A 25,516-nucleotide genomic window follows, 5' to 3' on the forward strand; every position below is an offset into this window, starting at 1 on the left:
TGTCGCTGTAATGCGCAACGTTTCCTCCCACTGGCACGCCACTGAAGTTGTCATTGCTGGGATTTGTTCTGCCTATCCCTTTGAGAGGTGGCTGAGCCTCTTTTGACATGGCTGGCAGTAATCCTTGGAGCGTTGGAACCGTTGATGGTTCCTCTTGTAACCCTGAGAGTAGTAGTTGGACCTGGAGAATATTTGAGTCTCTAGAAGATGGTCTAGATTGGCCTGCCCAAAAGGGACGAAAGGACTTCCTACCCTGCAGTGTGGTTAATGACCGTGCGGTATCAGAGTCTGCCTTCAGGGCCTCATCAATTTTGACCCAAAGACGTTTACGCCCTCGAACGGTATGTCTAGGACTTTATGTGGTACCTCTTGTCCAAAGGCTGTACAGCGCTACCATCCTTGTCTTCATAGCACAACACCATTCCCTTTTTGTTTGAATCCCCGTTTCTGCGAGGTCCACTGCGATGTTGATGCTGTGGTTATAAGCTTCCTCGCCTTCGCATACAATTGTCATGGCCTCTTTCCGATGGGGGTTCTGGCAATTTCTTTTTGTGCTTTGTTTTCTCTTGATGGCATGGTTTTTTTGAAAATTCCCTACTAAATCCAAGGGTATTACAGATAGGCCAGAATTGCTGTCACTTTTGCTACATGGCCTCGTTAGGTGCACGTTGCATTAGTTTAAGTGTAATTGTGCAACCTGACCACACATTGCCATTTTCTTCTATGCCAGGTTTCTGCATCCTGTGGCACAGCACTGGGAGCAGGCCAGCCGGAGCACACCAACACCAAGCAGGAGCAGCTTGTATTGCCTTGTCTGGAATCTCGAGATGACTAACTGCAGGCAAGCCAAGGTAAGAGCAAATGCTACATTCATAGTAATTTGGTAATATGGGCCTATACACAAATATTTATGCTACATATGGTGATCCATTCTTGTATGACATGTATACATATTACAGTGACATCGTAACCATACTTTTCCCGTGATGACACATGGGGTGGGGTCAAATGACAAAACTTCCTGTGATTTCATCAGAGGCCAAGGGTAGTGTGATGTCAATTGCACTAACCCTGACATTTTGGTGAAATGACGTCGCTGACTTAGGTTGCATTTAGAAATAAGATTGTCCTATTACAAATATACTTAATTGATTGATGGAATGACTGTATGTGTGCACTGGACCAAGTGAGATTTTCACAGCATATATTTTATGGTGGCGATATCCACAGCCTAACGTTTGGGGACCATCTTTGGTTCTCTTATTTGTGTTTTAACTCCAAATACAGACGTTTTCTCATCTTGTGGGATTGTATACCAGGGTGTGTTTAATTAGTGCATGCACCATAGCGTTATATAGAACTCAGTCGACAAAAGATATTACCCAGCTGGTCCGACAACCATTCCATGAAAAACACGTAAAAAGCCTTAACCACCTGTTGGTAATGAAATGAGGGAAAACCACAAAGTTCATGATAACGTGTTTAAAAACCACATTTTATAAAATCTAAATGCACTAAATATTAACCTAAATATCCATGTGGTTCTGGGCTTTTCATGAAAGAGGTCATGAAGTTCACAGAAGCGGCAAGCAGAGCGCAGCTTTAAGAGTTGCACAGGCCCACTTCAATTTGGAAATAGCCTTTTGTCACCCATGCACGAGAGTATTGGGATCCGGTGTGGAGCTGCGTTCTCTTTGGTTTCAGGGATGAATGTGTGCGTATAATATAGCCTGTGCAAAGATACTTATTGTGAAACTTGTCTTTTTTGGCTTGTTGATGGTTGCATGGGCGTTTTTTAAAGTATGTTGCGAATATCTTGGGAGCATTTCTGCTAGCATAAATGATGGTAAAAGGGGCATTTATGCTTTGATGGCATATATGGCAGTCCTCTGCCCAGTGGTGGTGACTAAGTGGGGGTGACCAGGGGCTCGCCCCGGGACAGTCACAGGCAGGCTTGGGGAGGCACCTGGTCCCTCGAGTTACTCCATTAGAAGTCACAAGGCAGGGGAACTTTTCAAAGTACTTCTGCATGTTTTGAAATTTCACACCCAACCAGTCCACCTTTATCCCAAAGATGCTAACTCTACACTGGCGTCATTAAAACACATTTGGTATTGGGCAGTAGGTCTTCAAAGCGCTGCATCTGAATCGTTTCAAAACTTGATCTGCATGCAGTGAAGCATTGCTAGATGAAAGGAACACAGTTTTGGGGAAATTCTGTAACCAAAAGCCTCTATCTCTCCAATACCCCACCACCAACCCCCATTTACCATTAACCTGCAAGGGACTAAAACCTTCCTCTATGCCACGGCAAGTTACATGCATTCCCCTCCATCCTGCATCTTAAGAAGACCCTGAACAAAGAACAAGGACAAGATGAGCCCTATTCAATTTCCATCGTTATCCATCATCTGTAATGAATTCACAGTTTTAAGTGAAGAAAGGCAGGACTCAGTTTGAAAAGAAACATGTGGGTAACCAAGCACTCTACCACTGTGAGGAAGCCATGGTATCAAACAGTGAAGACGGACACACGTGATCACAGTTCAAGGGTGCTTATTGAACTTCAAAATGGGTTGGGTTGACCGCTTATCTAAACCTAAATCGAAGGATGGGAGCAAACGACCATCAAACAATAATAATGCAGTCTTAGTGGAGTCTGTCAAAATAAAAGGGCATATACTAATAAACTATTGCCAATCCTTACTTCTCAATACAAAATGGTGTGGGTCAACAATGTATGCAAAAGAAAAATGTTCAAGAAATGATACGTCAGGATAGTCAAGCAGTTGGCTTCCTTTCCCCACATTTTCAGCACGGGGCAAGGCGGCACGTGCAAGCTTTGCACAAACTCTGGCTTCTTGGCCACGAGGTAACATTTCAAATCGTAGGCATCAGAGCCTTCCGCCAAAGTCTCTCTCCCAATGACAGTCTCTTATTGCAGAGGGCGAAATGTAACAAACAAAACACAAAAGTTACTTTCCTTTGTTAGGGTTTTCACATTCACAAGTTCACAACTGGTCTCCCTCATTCGGGCTCGGACCATGGATCCCCCTCGTTCGGGGTCAGATCCTCTTGACATCAGAATGAAAAGACTTTCGAATGTGCGATGGATTTTGCTTAAACCGCTCCAGGACCACTTCGATTCACTTCACGCAATTATATTTCACATCAATCTTCTACTTTTGGTACTCTTGTTGGGGTACCTTACAGAGACCTTCGATTGAGCACATTCACTGTGCCGGACCACTGTCAACTGTACTGTATCTTTCCCTCTCAAGTTCAAACATTCATCAGCAAGTTAGCTTTACTTTTATCTCATCATAACAATGTTCGTTCCAGCGCTTGTTATACAATAATGCCGCTTGCAACCTTGACTTCAACACAGACCGGTCTTGCATCAGTCACCCCAACTCACCGGCTGTGTTGATCTGTCGTTTCTTTGCTCTTGGAGCCAAGGACGATTTGACAGCGTCTGCTGCTCCTCCCCGCCCTGGTCAGTTATGCGGGAGGGCCCTCGGTATCCCCGACACAATGCAGGATTCTTCAGTCGGGTTTCCTGGCCTTATGCTTTCTGCCTTAAAGGTTTCTTGCCGAAAAGATCAAGGGTGCTTCCTTTCTTAGGAACCCTTCGTGTTTTGCCATCTTTCTCCCCTCGTTCAACTGCCGACTAAACTGCTGTACCTTTGTGTGCTTTACCTCACTTAGAGTGTGCTTGTGTGCTCTCGTGCTCCGCTTTTATCCATGTGGGGAAGTGTAATCGAAGTCAATTGTGAGTGATTGTCAATAATTGCCTGACCTCGTCTGACCATGGTATTGGGACATGTTGGGTACACTGCTCGGGTATGAGTCCGTTTTCACCCAGAGCAGGCTGTCCGTGGGAAAGTGCTGGAGAATGGAAATGGGGGCAAACTTCCCACGTATCCTGCCTGGTAGGATGTGTCACCCTACTCACCTGGTCTGCCCGCCATGTCTGCTTACCGTGGGGGGGGGGCTAGGTGAAGCCTCTGATTGCGCCTGTAGGCGCATACAGCTCCGGTCCCCTCGTCCTGGGGGGGGCTGCCATGTTGCGGGCAAAGCGTTTGCACACAGGACCAGTGGCCGCTTTCCGCAGATGTGTGGTAAAGACGGCTTGGTCTGTGGCCATGGCAACGCCACAGTATATAGCCACAAACACTATAGCCAGCACATCAAAACCTTTTCCATAGGGGGACACGCTGCTGAGCTCTGCTCAGTTTGATCCTGCCTGAGCCCCTGCCATGCTCTTGTTCTTTGGACCCTGCCTTGATTGTGATAGCTAACCAGTCGGTTTCCTTTTTTTTTGCTCGCTCTGATACTGGCGTTTCAGTATCCTGTTCTCTCTGCATTTTCTGACTTCCCACTTGCAGTGCCTTGCACTGCCTGGCATCATGCTTATCGAGAGAAGGATGCAAGTCACGCGATAGATGCTTATCGTGAGAAGTCCTTTTCCGTGGTACTGGGGACCTGCTTCCTAATCCATACCGGTGCCATCTTCTGGTTTGGGGTCAGGAGGTAGATTTCCATATCACACTTGCTACAGGACCAGACGAACACCATCTACCAGCTCTATCCTAGACCGCCAGCAACTACAACGCTCAGGTATTCGGGAATCACGGATGGGGTCTTACCTTGACAGGATGGTTTAAAGGTCTTGCAGGGGGAGGGATACTGCATCTAGCCATCTGTTGTCCCACTCCTACAAGACCTTTAAACCTCACCCAGGTGATCCTCACACACTGGTCCACCCCCAGGAACTGGATCCAAAAGCGGTGGCCGTGTCCTGGCGACCTGGGGACTAGCGGGTGAGACACCTTCTGGTTTCTCACAACCATGCAACTACCTCTTGCTCTTCTTGTACAATGTCCCTTAATTTCTCACTTGACTCGCACTCCATTTGGAATCCACACTGGACTAATATTAGCCCCAGATTTAGCATCACAGGACACAAACCCACACATAGCTTCAGCCTGCAGCTATTGCAGAACTTACTGGACAGCCTTAAAATTCTCTTTATGTAATTTTTCTGTCATTATGAATGCAATGTATGCTCGGCTTCAGACTATGGCCCAGCAGGCACCCAGTTAACTGGAACGATGCACTACTAAATGGGCGTTTAGAAATACCCAGTATAATAACCTAAGTTTGGAAGCGGCTGCCTCCGAGTCACTCACAAGGGAAGCTTCCATAGAAGGAATTTAAGAATCCCACACAAAACCATGTTATAGTGACTCCTGCTACCACCTGTGTGGTGTGGTAGACTGTTTAAAGCAGACAGTATTTTAGCTCAGTGAGCATGGATTTGTGTAATGTATGTAAACAATTAGGTTCTGTAAATGGAATAACTCTATAAATCCCAAGTGACATAACAGAACTATCTACAATGCTATCTTCTTAAATACTCTCCCTCTAGAGTCCTCCGCTCTCTGCGGGTGAGCCGCTGCCACAAACAGGGATTTGGGGGTAGATAATTATCCTCTGCAGGGGCCTCCCTCTGTCTTGAGCCGGAACACCTTCAGTTTCAGAAACTCATCAAGACCTTCCTTTTCTCTTCCTCCTCCTCTCTCCCTCTCCCCCTGCTAACCTCCTTTCTTTTCTCTCCACCCTAATTCTCCTCCCTAACTGTTTAGTTTTTTGCTTATTGGTTGCCTGGTTCACTTCCAGAGCCTACAGGTCCCAGGCTCCCCCGCCAGTCTTTTGCACTTGCCTCTGGGCCACTGCACTTTGTTCAACATTACTGCACTTCCATCTTACGCTCCTTGAGCGGGGCAACCTCTCTGCACTTAACCCAGGGTCCTGCTGGACCAGACTCCTTGCCCCCCTCACCCCAGTTTCTGCACTTCCGTCTGTACATATGCATGACCTAAATGTACTAGGAGCAGTTCATCTTTACTGTCCCCCCCTCACGCCCCCACCGTGTTTGGCCCCCTCACCCGCCAGAGCTTGGTCTCAACTGTACCCCCTCATGCACTTGCACTAGGGGAAATGTCATCAGGTCTAGTATGCTAGCTTTTCTGTTTAGATCATTCAGAATCTTCAAGGCCTAGGAATGATTACTGTATTCCCTTGTTGCCTTCCCGCTTTGAAGCACTTCACCTGTGTATAAGCGCTATATAAAGAAATAAATAGAAGAAAATAAAGAACAAATGTAATCTGAATGTTACCGGTATCTCAGGAAAAACAAGGAACCGCAAAGGATTACAGCTTGCTCTTGTTTGCCTTCAATCGAGATTTAAAAAAAATAAATAAAAAAATGAAAATTACAAAATATATATAACGTTAAAAAATAAATGTTAAACCTCGATTGAGGGCTTCATGCTAGATTACTCCCACTTCAAAGTGCTGTTATTACACTACTTAGACTGGAGAGCGGAGTTGGTCTTGCCATGGATTCAAACTTGTGAAGTGCAGGTTCCCCCCCCCCCCCATCTGCAGAGGTGAGCTATCCACCAGGCTATGTTGGTGCCAGTTGATAGCTGGATGCCTAGCCTGGCAGGCGTCCTTGTATTTGCAAACAAGAGAAAGAAGTGAACCTGGTTCGTAGGTTCGTATGATGCATTGGGAGGTTAGGGGGGCATAGTCCTATCCAACATGGGAGCTGCCCTGCAGATCCCGCTGTCAATGCAATAGGTCTTCAAAAAAATATATTTAGTAAATAGATGAAGACTCTTGTTTAAAATAAATACCGTCAATCGCTTCACCCAGTGCCGACTTTTCACCAGACTCGTCATCATCCACTAAGTGCCCAGAGAAACAAGACCCAAAGGAGTATGCAAGAAATTAGACAAAAGTAAAGCTTTTCTAACTTTACTCGACATTTAGTTTTAATGAAGATCTGTTAGTGTTTGAGCTCCTCAAAAGTACGAGTACTTTTAACTACCCCCACAGCCATTAACCCACCTGCAATGTGAGGAGGCAGCACAGCGACGTAGTCCAGTCCACAATCCTTCAGAACCTGGTACATGCGGATGTGGTCCTCGGTCACAGGTAGCAGGCGGGGTGGGACCTTGGCTAGATCCCAGAGCAGGAAGCCTGGACAAGAAAGAAAAAATAAAAGCACGCTTACTAAAGGGTTTAGGGAGACTCAGAGGTAAGGTCAACGCAAACTATGAAAGAAAATTAGGAATTTGAGAAATCGTAATTCTGGGTGCCCTGAAATGTTCCGCAGCTCTCGGTATAAGGAAAAAGCAGGCAATCAAGCCAGAGGAGAATGAAGGCCTGAGGAAAAAAACGTGGATGCAAGAAAAAGACCACAAATGGTAGGATTGGGCTAAAGCAAGAAACAAGACGAACACAAGTGTAATGATAGGAAAATAAAGAAGATAAAAAACAATAAATGAACAACAAAAAAACATACACAATAATGAGAAACGAATAGAAAGTCACAAGATAAACACAGAAAAAAAGTGAACAAACAAAAAAGTAGAACATTTATTAAGTGAAAGCAAGTAATGGAAATAAACACCAAAAAAGAACAAAGATAAATATAGAAATGGAAAAGTCATTGTATGCCCAGGTACTTTAATATCATCAACTATCCAGGTAAATACCCAATTTCCAGGGATTGCCCACAAATGACAAGGTACTCGCCCCTTTGCATGGGTCAATAAAATGGTTGACTGCAGGATAAGGGACGCGGGTGGGGCAGGAGTAGGTACAGGTAGTGGGAGACTCACGTGGCAGCATTTCTGTCATCCTCACAACTAACTTGGAAGAAAAGGAAAGGAGCAACATACCTCACTCTCCTGTGGGTCACATGCAGTGCAATATCCTTTTACCTCACTATCCAGGTCCCGTTATGACATGGGCAGCGATGGGAGAGAGATGGCTGCGTTGTGGCAGTGTCTTAATAGAAAGTGCAAGAAGGCACCAGCACAAATTTGGAATCTCCTCCTTCGTTTCCCTTTCCTTCACCCCTCTCTCGGTCTCTCCAATCACCCCTTCCCTCTCCCCGCAGAGCAATAAAGCAATGGAGAGAAGGATGCAAGTCACGCGATAGATAGGCCACACGTTCCTGGACTTGTGGGAGTTCGCTAGAATGCCTTATAATGGCAATGGAATCAGCTTCTATGGCCAAACCTCTTCGGTAAACGGATATACACATCACTCACATCCTCCAGTAACATAGTGCTATGCAGGCTCTTGTTAGAAGTTGGGCAGAAACAAAAACAACCAGCGTTTCAAATTCTGCCTGTTCTACCGCCTGCTAATCATCGGGTGAAGGCCTATTTATCTCATGGTTATTCTGGGAATGGGGCTTGTGGGTAAACACTGCTTGATTAGGCAGTCAAAACCAATCTCCAAATACCACCAATGTCCACCATCACCCACACGATGGAGGTAAACCTTTTATTAACGCCCTCCACCAAGGTAGTTTGTGTCCATAATTGACAAAACTCGATGGGTGACCCCAAAGAGTAATCATTTTAACATGTCAGATGGATGGAAATTAATTTTTACCACTTTGGCATGCGTTAGTTCTGTAATTCAGCTATGAGTTTACTTGCCATTGTAGTGGTATCCTGATCATTCTACTGCAATGTTCACATTCCCACATACAAAAACAGCTATTACTGCATGCAGAAATCTAAAGCACAACGCTGCCCAACTAAAAGCGAGGGCAAGAGAAGGCAATCGGGAATCTATACATTATGCAAAATAGGAAATAACCGTTTTCCAATATGTCCCCGAAATAATGTTCTGAATTCGGTCTGTCTGCCACTTGTCGGGCAAAACGGGAAATTATGCAGTGTAGAACATTACAGGCACTCAGTAGCTGGCCACCTTACATCATCCAATTGTCCCCATTTACTGCCCAGCACAAAGAGGTCATCACAATTCAATCGTCTGCAGATCGGGAGCTCTCAATGAGGTGTTCTCATCAAACAACATTGTACAACTGCAAGCAAAAGTTGAGAGGTCGGCAAACTCTCCTTAGGCAATGTACCCCCGCATCTTGGGATACGCTAATCATCGAGCTGGTGAAGATCTAAAGAAGCAGGCACAGGCGGTTTGTTGGGGACACAGTCACCTCACAAGGTGGCAGAGAGGTAAACCTCATCCACAGAGAGACCTCTCCTTCTGCAGATGTTTTGCAGAGGGCAGTGTGTTCTTCAAGATCTGCAGGGTTTATCAGCCACGTAGGGCCTCATTGCGACTTTGGATGTATTCCCTATAGGAATGCTGCATGCACCAATTGTCCTCAGTGTAAGGTTAGATTAGTCGACATGCAGTGTGGCCCTGGCATAGAATGTGACAAAGGTTGCTCTTACTCTTGCAAGGTACAGCACAGAGTAGGCAAGAGATGCCCCTTCGTGCAGGCAGCAGTGTCACTCACATTTAGCCCTTAGTGTACCAGTGCTTCATCAGCTTGGACGGGTGCAGAGCCAATGCATCACTCTTGATGGTTGCTTATTTAGAAGAGGGAGCTAAGCAGAAAATGAATTACTGCTGGTCACGTCTAACGGGACTGCAGGGGTACGGGTCACTGAATTTCTGGTGTGAAAAAGGTTTGCAGCATTAAGCCACCCAGCTAGGGGCCCAAGGTTGCACATAGCCTCTCTAGGTTCAATAATTAATTTAGCAATACACGTTTCTACAGGGATCAAATGCTCATCATCACGTGGCAAAAAATATATATACACAATGGGGGGTCCTGTCCTCTGAAGTTTAGGGTACTGCACGTATTTTAGGGCAGTAAATTCTTTAACCTTCCTAGGTCTCTTATGTCAGGCTCAGTGGATCCCTAACATGAGTTGAGAAAACAACCTTAAACAATTATTAGGTTTTTGTAAAAGTAGCCGTTTTTATTTCTCAGGTGGCTTTTTTTGCAATTTTTTTATATAGAGAAAACAAACATTCAATTCAACTCAAAAATTAAAGTGAAAAAAGCATGTAAAGGCATGGAAATGCACAGTGAAGAACTAGGATTTAACATTTACATAATTCAGTCACAATGCTGGTCTGGGACTGTGTTTTTAGAACAAAAAGGAGATATACATTTTCCAAATTCAACCGTACATAGATCGATATACACAGTGTGTCCCAACTCCTTGTATTTTTTAGGAGGAGTCGGCAGGAGGTGTGTACCTTATTATTTCACAACAAAACAAAGCCTCCTAGTAGCATATTAGAATTCAGTTTCTTAGCATATAACACTTTTTTTCAAATGATAGACATTTTCTGTATTGAGGTAGTACAGAAGTAGTAGTGGTGGCCAGCTGAAGCTGGTCCGAGACCGAGAGAGACTGGTCCGACGTCTGTTAGTAAAATAAAGAGAGTTCTGTGTGTTCCTGAGGTGAGGTCTTACAACAAACTGCCACTAGAAACACTGACGTTTCGATTGATAGAAAGTTTCAATCTTCATCTGGGGCCTTTGTATATTCAGGTCTCCCTGTACCCTGTACCGTGGAGCAGTGTGGAACCTCCTGTGGCTCCAGAGGTAGATGGGGGTTCGGTGTTCCACCAGAGAATTCTGGGGATATACAGTGTAAATGATGGTTCTAATGGGCAGCCTTGTATGGATCCCGGTGCCTGGTGAGTGACCCTGTGAAATTTGGGGTAAGTGTGCGGCTCGGGCGCTGTCGCCGTAATCGTGGTAACAAGGCTGGAGTTCGCCCAAGGTTGCACATAGCCTCTCTAGGTTCAATAATTAATTTAGCAATACACGTTTCTACAGGGATCAGATGCCCATCATCACGTGACAAACTTCAGGGTCACAGGGTAAAGGCCTGCATCTGCCCATAGCCAAGGCACCAGGGGCCGCAACAATTCTAACTTATCTTTAATATTTAATTGAGCCTGAGAGATGTTACAGCTATCCCCCTTCCCCCTCCCCAACCTATCATCAGGTCAAAGGCGTTTGATAGCTTCACGGCAGCACGCGCAGGATTTTGCATTGTTGAGTTCTATGCACCGTTGGCCAGGACCACGTCTTAGAAGTGGAGTGACCACTGGCATGAATTTGTTTAAGATGGAGCCGTAGTATATTTGACAAAAATGGTTGTATTGGAACCTCGTCTACTGCTTGCACGAGTCCGTGGCTGTTGTATGTCAGCAGGCAGGCACTGCAACTACAAGAGTATCTAGCAGCATTTTACACAAGGACCAGTTTACATTTGAGATGTACACTTATCCAAGATTTACAGCAATGTCATTAAGCCAGTCAGTTAGCAGCTGGTCCCTTTCAGTACACAATTTCATTTAATGGGTTCCTTTCTGGTTTTAAAAGTGGTCCCTCATTTACTGTAATGCAAACTCCTGTTAATTCCAACTACATCTGTCACTTGGGTAAAGAATGTATGTGCTAGTTCCAATTCCTTATTTAATTGGATTCTCAACTATCTTGCTGTTCCTACAAAGCTATACGATGAGACTTAATTAAAAGTCTTTTTACGAGCCAAATCTGATTGTCATTTACTTCTCCCCGTTGCATGCAACTCATTTTCTCGATGGCCAATCACACTTGGCTGTGAATCCTTCCATTCTTTCATCTATGCCACTTTTTAAGCACGTTTTTAACTGCACTACTGGGGAACGACGCACATCTTAACACATGTCCAAATCATGCATTTACAATAACTGTGTAAATGAAGCTTTCTTTTTTATTCCTAGGTCTACTGACGCAGTGCAGCGGGTTTCCACCCATCAATACGCCAACGACAACATTATTTGAAGGTGCCATGCTCTGTGGATAGCCGCTGCCGGCGGATTCCCATACATACATTGACTCCTGTATGGCTTCTGTGTCTCTAAAATTAAATCCTTAGAAGACTGAGTTACTCCTGATATCATATGGAGGGTGGGAGGGGCGGGGGGGGCTAATACAGAATTGGTTGTATTGGCGGTCATCAAGTTCATTTGATCACAAGTTATCAGGTATAGCTAGATCATTGGGTTTCAATTGGCTTTTGAAGGTTATGTGGTGAAAAAGGCCCAGGCTGCCCATTTTCTTCCAGCTGAATCACTTCAGTCAGTTGTGCAGGCATTGGTTATTGCCTACGCTGAGGGGGGGGGGGGGTGGTTTGGGGGCACGATGCTCGTCTGATGTGGGCTCCTGAATCTGTACTACCACTGTAGACTGTATTTCACAGAGCATTTAAGTTGGTAGTAGTAAAGAGAAATTACGACAACGTTTTAATGTCTTTGCTTTCGCTTTCATTGGAATCGCAACAATAACTTTGTATGACTTGATATCACAAAAGCTTAAACGGCTAATAGACCTGGAGAGAACACTTTACCGATTATGGGCCTATTGTGTGGAACTCATTACCAGTAGCTCCCAGCCTTAGCCTATGCTTTCATCTTTCACAAAAAGATTATTTTAAAACGTCCTATTCTGAGTGGAAGAACAGGATGCCAATTTCGATCAGAAATGACTTGCAATAACACCTTCACAGATGGCAGAAGCATTTTCTGGAAGTGTACCTGTACAAAAGCACAAAGCTGAGAACAAATAGTGAACCAGTTTATGAGGCTGTGAACAAAGTGGGACAATGACCAGGGACAGAATAAAAAAACAAAAAAACAATACATGTATAGGAGATACCAGTGATTTACAAAAGGTAACAGTAATCTGGGAGGGGGGGGGGCGGGGAGTGCTTCAACTAAAGACGAGTACTGCACAAAACAATATGACATCATTAAACTATTAGGCAGCTTTTAGGTGAGTGGTGGGGTTGGGTAGGATGTTAAATGTTAAAGGTATTTGTACCGTGCACCGCGCTCTGGCGGCTTTGTAAACGAGTTGGCGGGATGCGTTAGTAGGGTGAAGAGAGAGTAGGCTAGTGAGAGGAGTGGTATTCTGGTGGCAGCTTCATCTCGGTATACAGCGTGCGCTGAGCATTGGTGGGAGTATTGGAAGGATGTCAGTCCACGTGTGCTGTTGGTGCGGTTTATGTGTTGTTGCAGTGTGGTGAAGTGCATGCGGCTTGCAGTGTGAGAGGTGGTTGTGTTTGTTTTTGAGCGAGTTAAGTATGCAGAGAGTTGGAGCCTTTTGGTTAGTGGGTCACATGTTTCACAGCTAATCTTCACAGTATGGTTGAATGCCTAGATTTCGGGAATCCTGCATGATGCGTAACCAGCTAGATTTGAGAGTGCTGTATGGTGGGAGAGAGGGCCCCTGCCTAACAGAACAACCGAGCACAGTACCACATATAGCCGGGTCTGAAACAACTGAACAGTTGCGAAAAATCTTAAACACAGCCAGATTTGAGAGTCCCGTTTTGGGGAGAGAGGTGTACGTCTAACAGAGCCATTGGGGGTTTTGCGCGGCACACTTTGTTGTATTCTGATTAGCTATGTATAGTGTTGTATTCTAGTGAGCTATGTATAGTGAGATTGGAGTGACTCTGTACTCCTCCTTGGGTGTCTGAGCTGGAGAGGTGGTGTCCCCTTTGCCTGCTATCTTTTTGAATTTGTCTGCTGCAACTTTGGGTGTGGTACAGGGCCGGGATGCTATGGATGAATCGTCTAAGTGCTTTCGTCTTGGTCTGTCTATGTGTTCATTCTTTAGAGTCCTCCTCTTGTGCCACTCTCTCGTTATGTCTTATGGTATGTTGCGTTCTTTGGTTTCTGGCGCGGACACGGGGATCGAACCTGTGGTGCTCCGTGACTTCTTGCTTCCAAGGCAAGCACGTTGCCCCTGAGCTATCCTCCTGAGACTGAGAATGGCAGCGAGTTCCAATGCAACGGGATGAGTAAGGAGAAAGAGCGGATGTGAGCGGAGGCACAGGGATGGTGGTGAATGGGACAGTGAGGTTGAATGCAGAGGAGGAGCAGAGGGAACGTGATGCAAGTAAATAGAGATACATTCAGACAGGTATTGAGGAGCAAGGCCAGAAATATCTTTGTAGACTAGAAGTAACTTGAAAAGGGAGTGGTTGTGCATGGAGAGCCAACCAGCATGGTGTTAGTAGGTAGATATTGCAGACGATCTGGGTAGGTGTGTGTAGCAAAGCCGAGGACTTTATCTAAAGGGAGGAAGGAGTAGAGAGGAATGCCAAGGAGCAGGCATGAGTAGTAAAGTTTGCTGAGGATGAGGGTTTTATGTTGAAGATTTTGGCGGGGATGGGGGGAGGGGGGGGGTTTGAAGGTTCCAGGTACAAGGCAATCCAGATGAGCGCAGATTTGTGATGAAACCAAAAAGTCCTGGAGAGTTGGGCGGAGAGAGGAATGTCTGTGTCGAAAGCGGCAAAGAGAAAAGGATGAGTATAGAGGAGAATTTGTAAATGTGAGCCTCAGAATGTGTGGTGGCCTACGTCACTTTGCACGTCAATCCTACCTTCCAGTGAACAGTTTTGAGGAGGCTGTTGGTCACGTGGCTTGGCCATGCCACTCAGTTGCTCCGCCTGCCACCAGTTTTCCCGCCTTCCAGGCAGCCTATTTTCCTTTGTAATATTTGAGCAGGTGCAAGTGGAACTTGGTCACGTGACCTAGGCCCCACATGCCTGCTTCCCCCTGTCCCTTCCTTAACTCTCAGATCATAGGCGTCTCTTGCCCGTGAGTTTGAAGTGAGGGCACATGAAGAAAAGGGCAATTCCGGTTTGAACCTGTTCAGACTGGGAGGAACCATGCCCACAAACCCTGCTTCTCTTTCAATGGGTATATTACCTCGAATATGTGTTTCAACCCTCTCTCCCAACAGCCCATCCCCACCATTACCACTCATGGGCAAGCACAGCGTTCACCAGCAACATTACAGACACTGCATTGCAGCAATTTCACCCGCATCACCATAGACCCAATCAGCATTCCATCCACCACTACACGAAAACGATGCTTGCAAATATGGGCTCAGCAACCAACCATGCAGCACACCTCACCAACCTCATTACCACATGACGTGGACACCATCTTCAGTACTGGGACCTCTATGACATCCACTTCCACACACATCCTAGATGTCCTCATCCCTAACGGCCACAAAATTCTACAAGACCGCCCAAACAAGATTGGCGGAGGCCTCACCATCATTCACAAGGCATTATGGCCATGCACCAAACTGGATGTGGCCACCATTGCCTCTTTTGAAAACCTTTGCTGCCACTTCCCACTCTCCCCACTAGACACAGTTACTTTTCACCTCATCTACACACCACCCAAGACTACCATCACAGACTTGGTTACCACCATGTTTCTCATGCATGGTAACAGCTTCTTCCTAGGCGACATCAACATCCGTGGTAACTCAGAAACCAAGTCACTGAAGGAAGATCTCCACTGCCTACTTGACACTCAACCTCACACAGCACATGAAAGACCCACCTCACAGGAAAGATAATGTACTCAACCTCATCAGCACTCTTGCCCACCTATCCAATCCTGCTGAACTGGTCAGACCATCTGGCAATCCTATTTGACATTAGGCACAACACACCAGTAAAGCAAACGCATCGGAAACCCAGCAAACAAGCCTTCAGATCATTCAAGATCTTTCCAGTGGAGGCACTCACCGAAGACCTCACCAAACACCACTTCTCATGGGCTGGTCTACCTATGACAAACCAGAACTGTGACTTTTCTTCTCCAAGAACTCAACATCACCCTCAAAACCAACATTAACTGCTATCTATACCTCCCTCACCATGGTACACTCAACAACTGAACTTTAACAAACAAACCATTGGAAAACAAGGAAAGACTTGTTCAAAGATCAAAATCATCAAGCTCACCTGACCACGCCCTGCTCAAGGGACTCCATGTTACACGCAGATGAATGACCAACACTGTCAAAGCCATCTACTACAAAAACATCATAGCCAAGGCCAGCAAATCGATGCCCCCGGCCTGTGTGAGCACTTTAAAAATGCAAATAAATTAAAAAAAAAATGAAAGCAGAGCCCTCCTCAAAGTCATCAAGTACTGCATCAACCCACTGCTCGACCTACCCATACCGCACTCACCACCATCATTTCTTTATCAACAAGATCAGCATGATCTGCCAACAAAGACCCCAACGCTACAACTGACAGCACAGTACACATCCCAATCTCGCAAAACCACATCTACATGGACAACTTTCAAGACACTCACTATGGAAGACCTCACTGCCACCCTAGAATCCTGTGAGGCCACATCATAAACAGACATCCTGCCTGCCTCTGTACTCAAGAACCTTACTACTGAAGCACTTCTCAGTTACCCGACAACCATTAACTGCTCCCTAACTCAAGGCACCTTCCTCTCGACCCTCAAGACTGGTAAATCCTCCCGCTTCTCAAGAAACTGACACTGAACCCTGACGATCTCAGCAACTACAACCCCATCACCCATGCTCCCTTCCTCAGTAAGATCCTTGAGAAAGCAGTAGCCAAGCAACTCCTCCAACACATCAAAGCCAACACATTTCTTCAGTCTTTCTAATCTGGCTTCAGACCCAGATTCAGCACAGAGACGGCTACCATAAAGGTGCTAGACGATGCCCTGAAAATCCTTGATGATCATCCTTGCCTTCAGAAGCATTTGACAAAGTAGGCCATCAGACACCAACAATCTACGAGGATCAGCAAGATTGACTTCAGCTGTTTCAAATTATACCTTGCTAATCACCACCAGCTTGTACAAATGGATTTCTCCAGATCACCAACCCTACCCATTACCTGTGGAGTGCTGCAAGGTTCCACCCTCTCCCCCATGATCATCACTGGTAACCCTCCTAACTCCACACAACATCCACCAATACGCAGAGGACACTTGGCTCTACCTCAAGATATCCTCCATCGAAAACATCCACAGGCTCCAGGCCTGCCTCTCACTGATCCAGTCGCGAATATCCAATGCTTATCTGAAGGTCAGCCCCCCGCCCCCATAAAACTGAATATTTACTCCTGCCCAAAAACCAAACACTCAGACATCCAGACCTGGCTCTCTTCTATGGACCTCGAGGGCTTCATACCCTAGCTGGCCACCTGCGCCAAGTAACTTGGTTCAACATTGACAGATACCTCTCCTTCAAACAGCACATGCGAAGGAAGACACAAACCGCTTGGCACCAACGTTCTCTCTGGAGAAAATCAAGCCCTTCATTCCAGAAAACAACTTCAGGTCTGCTGTCCAATCCTTGGTCCTCTCCCACGTGGATGGTGGCAATGCCCTTTTGAAAGGGCTTCTGGCAACTACCCTGGCACCCCTGAGATGCGCCTGCAGGCTGCAGCATGACTCAAAGGACTTTGCAAATTCAACAACATCACCCCAACCCTCATTGAACTGTACTGGCTCCCGCTACAAGGCTGTATCATCTTTAAATCTTGCTACAGCATCTACACAAGGCTGTCTCCCTGCAGTCCCCAGGCTACCTCAATGAGAAACTCTGCATCCATAGAGGCCTTCAATTTACCAAAATAAGGACATATGTAGACTTTAACTCTGCTGGTGCAGGAATTAAAGAAACAGAAGACTGGCCTTCTGTGCCGGTGCCCCAAGACTCTGCAACATCCTTGCAGCCAAAATTAGATTCACCGCCGAGCCTCTACAGCTCAAGAAGGAGCTCAAGAACCTCCTCTTCAGGGAATAGCTCCTCCCTAACACCTAGGTATACAAGGATTACTTGATTTTACCGAATTAAAAGTTAGAGAATTAAAGTTTAACAAATCATAAATAACGAAATAAATGTCAATTTTGTTTTTCTTTTGGTGGGGTCCCATCCCCATACCCAAAACCCCAGATTTCCTCTGTTTAACACCCAACCCCAACCCCCCCGACCAGATTCAACCCCTTACCCCACGTTCATTTTTTAAACAAACATTCAGTATTTTTTATTTGTTCAAATTTCATTCTCTATTTTATCTTCGGTCTACTCACTGGATACCGGTATACACACCCTCCCCTCCCCACACTACCCTACCTGAGACTGGGTGATCTGACCGCCCACCCCCCCACACCCCCTCCCATTACTTCCTCCCATGGTTGCTTGGATATCCCTTTTTAACAAATTGCCCACCTTCCCTCTCCCACAAAATATCTCCCCAGTCCCTTTTTCCCTGCTCCCCTCACCTTGTTCTTCACCCTATGATTGTAAAGCGCTGCATTGCTTCACAAAGCTAGGTCTGCGCTCAATAAATGTCCCAATAATAATAATAATAATAATAATAATAATAATGAAAGCATTTGCAATTCTCTCAAAATAAGTTTCTTAGAAAAAACAGCATTTGCAGTCATAATTGATCAGATTGACCTTTCATGTACAAAGATTTAATGTCAGGTGACTGGGCTTGAACCGACTTTTACGGAAGTAGAACAATGCCGAACAGACTGGCAAGCGTGGGCCCGTTTAATGACATAGTACTGTGCAGCCAGTAGTCATGATTGCGGTTACAGGCCCAGTTAGTTTTAAAATAAAAAATCAACCAATTTTCTAAAAAATTTACCTCAGGGCCTACTCGCACAGCTTGTCATGAATGTGGGCCATGTTTATATGTGCTCTGGATTTGCTTTCCCCAGTGTGACCCTGCAGATGACTCACCAGGACAAATCTCCAGTTCTAGGCTAAACATTATGTTCTGGAGGCTGTAGTCCTGTATGGACATCCTCACTTTTCCCACTCATTCCTACTCCTTACTCCTCATTTGTCCTTCAACACTACTCTGTCTTCATCCTCACTCATCAGCCCTTGCTTTTCAAGTGTCACATGTCATTCCTCTCTCCTCCTCAATCCTCTTCCCACGTCTGACTGCATATGTTATGGCATGGTCATTGTTCCTACTCGCACACCATCCTTGGTTCCTCATTTCTAACAGTTCCTACTCGCACACCATCCTTGGTTCCTCATTTCTAACAATCAGTCATCCTTCTCCTTTAATGCCCCGTTTCCGAACTCGTGTATTAGCTGTCACTGCTGTCCCCTTTAGTTCTCATTCTTCCTCCTCACTCATTATACCTATTCTCGAGACATCGCTAACGCCCCCCACCCCACCAGTCATCGTTCCTTTTTGCACCTAACTTAGTGCCAATCTTCACAATTCATGCAACGCCTGGTATGCTGCATGGCAAACATGCCAATCTCTGAAAGCATTGCGGGCAATAAACACACATTTAACTAAATACCATTTGAGTATTTGAATTATATGAATCAAAGTTCCATAAACAGCTGCAGGAATACAGTAGAATAATCTGAGGCATATTATAAGGAAGTCGGACGAGGGAGGAGGAAAACCGAGGCTTTCCTATAATGGATTCATGATGCATTTTAGTACATTCTCATTTCTCCTAGAAACGCGGTATTGTTCCCGTTATGGCCAAACTCATAACGACACCTTAGAGAACTGCCTTACTTACACGATAGCTGATGTAATGAATGGAGGAGAAGACCCAACTATGGCAGTCTGGAAAATCAAGGTCTGGATTGTGACCGCCCCTTCCACTCTTGCTGAAATGAAGTCCATCCTTGGCATTTGAAGACTGAGCTGGTCCTTATAACCAGCATGGGCACAGCTCAGCGGGCAGCAGTGCCGCTCATTACTATTTTGTGGTTGTGTCGCGGACTTCTGGGCATTCACACCCGCTCTCTGCTCACCATCTGTTGCCAGCCTCCCATCACCATCTTCTGTGTTCCACATCGCCCATTCCCAGCCCTTTACACTGTCTCATGCCCGGTGAATCCGAGCGCCTCCTCACAATGTCACTTGACTTGACCAGGGCACCAAGGAACTGTAGAGTCTATGTGAGTGGCTTCCTTGTTTCCAGGCATCAGCCTTTCTGCCACTACCATGCGGATTCGTCTGCTTAATGCAAGGCTCTTTAACTACCTCTGACTCACATTTACCTAGGACACCGCACACAAACGCATTGCCCACCCGCCCCCCTTTGCTCCCAAGTGGCTGAAGCACCCCTGGAGTTCCATTAAAGACCGGGAGTACCTCCCATTCTCTGGAAAAGAAGGAAGACTGAATTCTATGTGCACGCCATGGATCGAAACAAGGCACTGGTCTACAAGAAAAAGGCCACCCTGCTCCACTGTCTTGGGTCAGAGGACAGGAAATTGCAAGAAACCTACCCATCACAGGAGGAGAGGTAGATGTGTTTGAAGACAGGATAAATACTACTTAGCCAAACTCGGTGTCACAATGGAAACACCAATTTTACACTAGAGCCGAAAGACAAGCAAGACCACCTGAGTATGTGGCAGCACTGAACACTTCAGTTAATTCCTGGACAAAGTTTTACGCAATCAGCACAGGGTTCACACCTGTATAGATGAAGTCCAAGAGCCCTTCTAGTCAGCCTCATGCCGCAACTAGGCCTAATAAATCACACTTGCCAAATGTGTTGACCGCTCCATGGCGTGGTCAAATACCATAACGCGAGAGAAGGTGTTGTTGGGACTACACGCATCTGAGGGACAATCCACAGATACTGGGGCTATATTGTATGCCAAGCCAAAAGGTTCAGAGTCCACATTTCATCAACAATTCCAACTGCTGCAGATGTGGAACTGACCAGCATGGATTGGCCTACATGCACTGCCTCACATTGGGCAAAACGTATACCAGCTGTAACAAGACCAACCACCACTTTGCCATGGTGGGCCATCATGGCAATATCACTTTCGCCAGTGGGTCCAAGAAGGGACAGCCAAATGCTATGCTTGGAGGATTCTCAAGACAATACCTAAAAAAGCAACAATCTGGCAGAATTAGAGGAAGCTATGAAGAATAGGATACATTTGGTATAGGACGAGTCCAATTTCGATGAGGAGCCAGGGTCTCAAAGATCCCACGGCTAGCATATCTGCAGCATGTACAGGACCACGGGTAGTAGATCTACAGCAGGTATAGGACTAATGATGATGGCTGAATCTAGATGCCTCCATCAGGACAAAAATTCGTTTTCAAGAATTGATTAGCAGAGTTTGCCAATTAAAATTGTCTTGATTAGCAAACACACCCATTTCATTAATGTCACCAGAAGTTATTTGGATCCAAAACAGCAAATGATCATCAATAGAGCATTATTGCGTGCCACTGAAGTAAGATATTAGTGAGACGAATCAGGCCTTGAAAATTCTTTAAAATTCTGCTAGACTAGCATGTTAAGTAATTTAGTTTACCTACTCGACCTAAAAGAAATGCACTCGACCCACAACAAAGGGTGACAACAAAGTAATCGCGATTTCATTAAAATGTGTCACCAGAAACACACGTTTGGTACACTACTGCCACCCCCAAGCCAGCTATGCACAGTGAAACTTCTTTGACAACTACTGCAAAAAAAGTAAATGTTACATAAAAGTTTTGAACATCCCCTGCAAATGGTACTCCCCCTTCATAAAATATACTGGACTATGCGAGTGGACTTTGCAAGCTCTGGCCGCGTGTGTATGTAAAATCTAAATTCTTAGCTAAATGAATGGACATAGATTTGATAAAAAAGGCTCTGAAAACAGTTTGGCCAGTTCTCTCCCACAGGTGCCAATATATAATGCAATCATAATCCTAGAGAAAAGTGAGCTCTGGAGGCCAACTACAGTGTGTGGTATTGCAGTAGATGTGTCGATGTACAGTCTGGATGGAACGATTGATCATTATTTTGCATAAACATCTAGTTAGGCTTGTGTATTAATTATGTAAGTGGACAGAAAGTAAGACTAAGCAGAGTAGTAGGTGTAGCAGGCAGAGAGCGGGTCAAACTAGGTGGAATATTATAGTTTGCCGTCATCTTACTTTCAGTGTAACTGATATAAAACCGCTAATGCGTTGAGCACCAGTTGCACAGATAAAAGCAACCAGCAGGGTCAGGTCACAGAACTAGATTTGCCATTAAACGCAGTTGGCCGTGTGATCGTGTACATTTTCAAAAGTATTCACTCATCAATGTGAGGCATCTTGACACTGAGATTTAGATACACTAACCTAAACTTTTGTGTAAACCATGGAGACAATGCAATGTTTTACAGAACCAATACTGTAGTTCTGCATTATGCAACAACTTAAATTGTTAAGAATGGAAGTGCATGACTGTTTAATAAAGTTACACATACAGGTCTTTGCCAGTGAGGATATAATCAGTTTAATAAAAGTATCATCCTTATTACTTCAGGTTTTCAATTGTTTGAAAAAGAAAAACATTCTTGCCTAGCACTCCCACACGGGCTGGCACTTAAGAGTGGAGGAGATGATTACTATTGCACTCTCTCCACTAACCCCTTTAAACTTGTAGTGAACAGAGAAGAGGGTGGCGAGAGCCTTGAGAGCCAGAGAGGAATTCAGGGTGAGCTGTGCTTTTATTCAAAAGGGATACTTAATTGTCACTTGTGTAACAAAGTTAGCTATTTAAATTAGCAAACCTACAGAATTGCATAGCAAATTGCTAATCGGCACTGCTTATTTTATGCCTTGCTCCATGCCGTTATTTCCAGAGATCCCGATTTCACCAAGCTCAGCAAGTGGGTTGCTCTCCTACAAAATCCCAACATTAAACCCTGTGCATACTCTGGTCATGCCATTGACCTTGTGGGCTGGGTCACACCTTAACAGGGCAGGAAAATGATATGTTAATCACCTTAGTGACTAACTCACACCTAGTCCATAGTCCCCTTTCCTCCATACTGTATGGGTGTCCCTCACTATGGACGGGAAACAACCTTTTTCACCAGAAAAAATATCTTCCCATTAAATCTAGATGTGCACGGCCCCAAACGCATACACACCCTTGACTCAGCCCACCAGCACCACTCCTCAGTCCCCTTTAAACGCATCACCCATATAACAATTGCCTGATAACAGATTTTTTTTAAGGGGGAGGATGGTGGGAAATATGGAGGAAAGGGACCTATGGACTAGGAGTATGTTAGTCACTATGGTAAGTAACAATTACTCCTACGTCCCGTCCCTTTTCCTCCCTACTTTATGGGCGATTACAACTGAATGAAGCCCTGGGGAGGAGAGTTACCACTCTAGGAAAACACGTTTTGTAAAACTGGCCAAATGCTGCATCTGATCTGGCACTGGCGTCCAAGCAATAGTGCTTGCAGAAGGCTGATGGAGAAGCCCAAGTAGCCACTTTGCTGATTATTTGCCATGTAAGGTGTCTTTGGAAGGCAATGGCCGTGGCCTTGGCTCTGACCATGAGGGCGTGCATGTTTGCTGGCAAACACATGTGCTGCCCCTCGTACCACCCCTTGATGGCCATCACCATCCACCTTGCTATCGACACCTTGGATGCTTGGCCGACTGGCTTTGACCCACCGAAAGTGACAAACCGGGCATCCGAATTGCGGAAGCTCTTAGTTCTGCCCAGGTAAAATCTCACAGAACATCTACAGTGCAACACTTTCTGTTCCTCGTCCTTCGGATTTGGAAAGAATGCTGCAAGCACTATCTCCTCATTGAGGTGAAAAGATGACAACCTTTGGGAGAAATGAAGGGTGCATCCTTAGCACCACCTTGTCCCAGTGAAATGTGGTATATGGTTCGGATGCCACCAGCACCTGTATCTCGCTGATCCTGCATGCTGAGGTAAGGCCAACCCAGGAGAGCCCTCTTCATAGTAACCAGCCTGATATCCACTGATGCCATGGGCTCAAAAGGCTTGCGGGCCGGGGCGTCTAGCACAACATTGAGGTCCCAAACTGGGTGTGGTCACTTGACTGGGGGATACAATCTGGTCAGACCCACCAAAAGCTTCTTGACCACCGGTGTGGAGGGGGAGAAGAGGTTCTCTCGAATTTTTGTAAGCCCCTATGGCCGCTAGGTAAGTACGAAAGGTGTCTACCTGCACGGCAGAATTAGCCAGATGCGCAGAGAAAGACAGCACATGGTCTAGTGTGCATGCCAGATGATTTATCTTGTTTGTCTTGTCCCAGTGACAGAACCTGATCCATTTGCTTCTGTGCCGACTCAAGCTTTGAAGTCCCAATTGTCACAGAAGGCTGATTAGGTTCTGAAGTAGCAGTTCTCCTGTCAGAGTTTAGACCGCTAGCGCCACCTTGAGTCCAAAGCGGGTTCCTCATGCATTTTTTTTTTGGATCAGTCTTGAATTAATGCATTTCAAACAAGAGATTTTACATGGAAGTATATTATCCAGGTTCAGCACATGGCACTGGTGTGGTTCTGCAGTAAAATAATTGTGCCCATAATTTAGCCATATTTGACCTGAAGACAATGAATCCCCAATAGTTATGGGTTGCTTTTGGCAATCAGCATTGCCCCTTTTGCAATGGTTTCAGGCTACTGTGTGTAGCCCAATGGTGGTTTTAGGCAGTGCCCTTCTGTGCCCACAACATAGGCAAAAATGGGTTGCAGCCTATTCTTCATGCATTTCCCTGTGCATTTTCTGGGAAGTTCTGGCCATCATGATGTTTTCAATGCCAGTAAGGCACAGTTTTTGTGGTAGGGCTCGGATGCATGGGTAAAAACATCCCACAAGCCCCCCTTCTTGCGATGGCCATTCTGATCCTTCACAGATGGAACTCGCAAGATCTGGGATGTTTTCCTCATCTTCTTCCGGTAGATGGCACAGTTCAGCATCTTTTCCCCCATCCGGTTAGATCGATCGGTTCTCCTCGCCGGTCCTGATGGGAATATTGGGCGGTACCCCGGGCCCCTCGGGCCTCTGCTCCCGGTCCCCGGTCGTCCTCCTTGGTCAGTCTCCATGGTTTCATCTCTCCTAGGATGATAAAGCAAAGCGGCAATACTTATTTGTAGACATTTCTTCACCACTATTAATGGTGTGGCGAACATATACATTTTATGAATCAGAAGATATGAACATATACATTTTCTTTTTTTAAATTAGGAGACAAGAACATATATATACACAAGGATCACAGAATTTTATATGCTATACGTGGAATATTTTAGGGTTGGAACTGAATTACTCTGGAGCGGCCCCCTCTGGGATTCCAGTGGATTCCTCCAGTTGTTGCAGAGTGTGCCTGGGATGGCAACACTTTAGCTGATTTATATGTACCCACTTGTCTTCCCCTTCCGCGAGACTGCCTTTGGGGATGCAGATCTTATAGGCAACAGGGGAGATCTTTTCTATAATTTCAAACGGTCCCTTCCATGTAGGCAAGAATTTTCGCTGTTTGGCCTGGTTCCTTTGGAAATTGTATAAATAGACCCGATCACCCACCTTATATTCCTTTCGGGTAGTTTTCAAATCATAGTGGGTCTTCATACTCTCAGCTGATCTTTCTAGATTCTGCTGAGCATAGGCAAAAGCATGCTGAAGGTGTTTCCTTAAATTCTCCACATACTCATGAGTTGTGGAGGCATTTATCAACGTTTGCTCTTGGGTTCTGTAGAGCAAATGCTGGGGAAGCACCATCTTGCGTCCCGTCATCAACTCAAATGGTGACATTTTGGTTGCAGATGAAGGGGTAGATCTGATGGCCATTAGGACCAGAGGTAATCGGATATCCCAACTTGGCCCAGAATCTGCCACAAACTTTTTTAAGATGCTCACAATGGTTCGGTTGTATCTCTCCACTGCTCCAGAAGAAGCTGGCCTTTAAGCAATGTGTAGCTTCCTTTTAACCCCCAGTATCTCCCACATCTTTGTC

The 25,516-nt window shown here is 45.5% G+C and overlaps 1 protein-coding gene across 1 annotated transcript in view; it reads right to left on the minus strand.

Annotated features, from left to right (window-relative positions):
- BLVRB (biliverdin reductase B) overlaps positions 1–25,516 on the minus strand; it is a 203,341-nt gene that overhangs the window by 16,253 nt on the left and 161,572 nt on the right. The window contains exon 4 of the mRNA XM_069644493.1: positions 6,919–7,050. Within this exon, the coding sequence (XP_069500594.1) occupies positions 6,919–7,050 (132 nt within the window). The remainder of the gene's footprint in view (positions 1–6,918; positions 7,051–25,516) is intronic.

Source organism: Ambystoma mexicanum, chromosome 2p (assembly GCF_040938575.1).
Source record: "Ambystoma mexicanum isolate Mex_15411 chromosome 2p, UKY_AmexF1_1, whole genome shotgun sequence".
NCBI classification, from domain to species: domain Eukaryota; kingdom Metazoa; phylum Chordata; class Amphibia; order Caudata; family Ambystomatidae; genus Ambystoma; species Ambystoma mexicanum.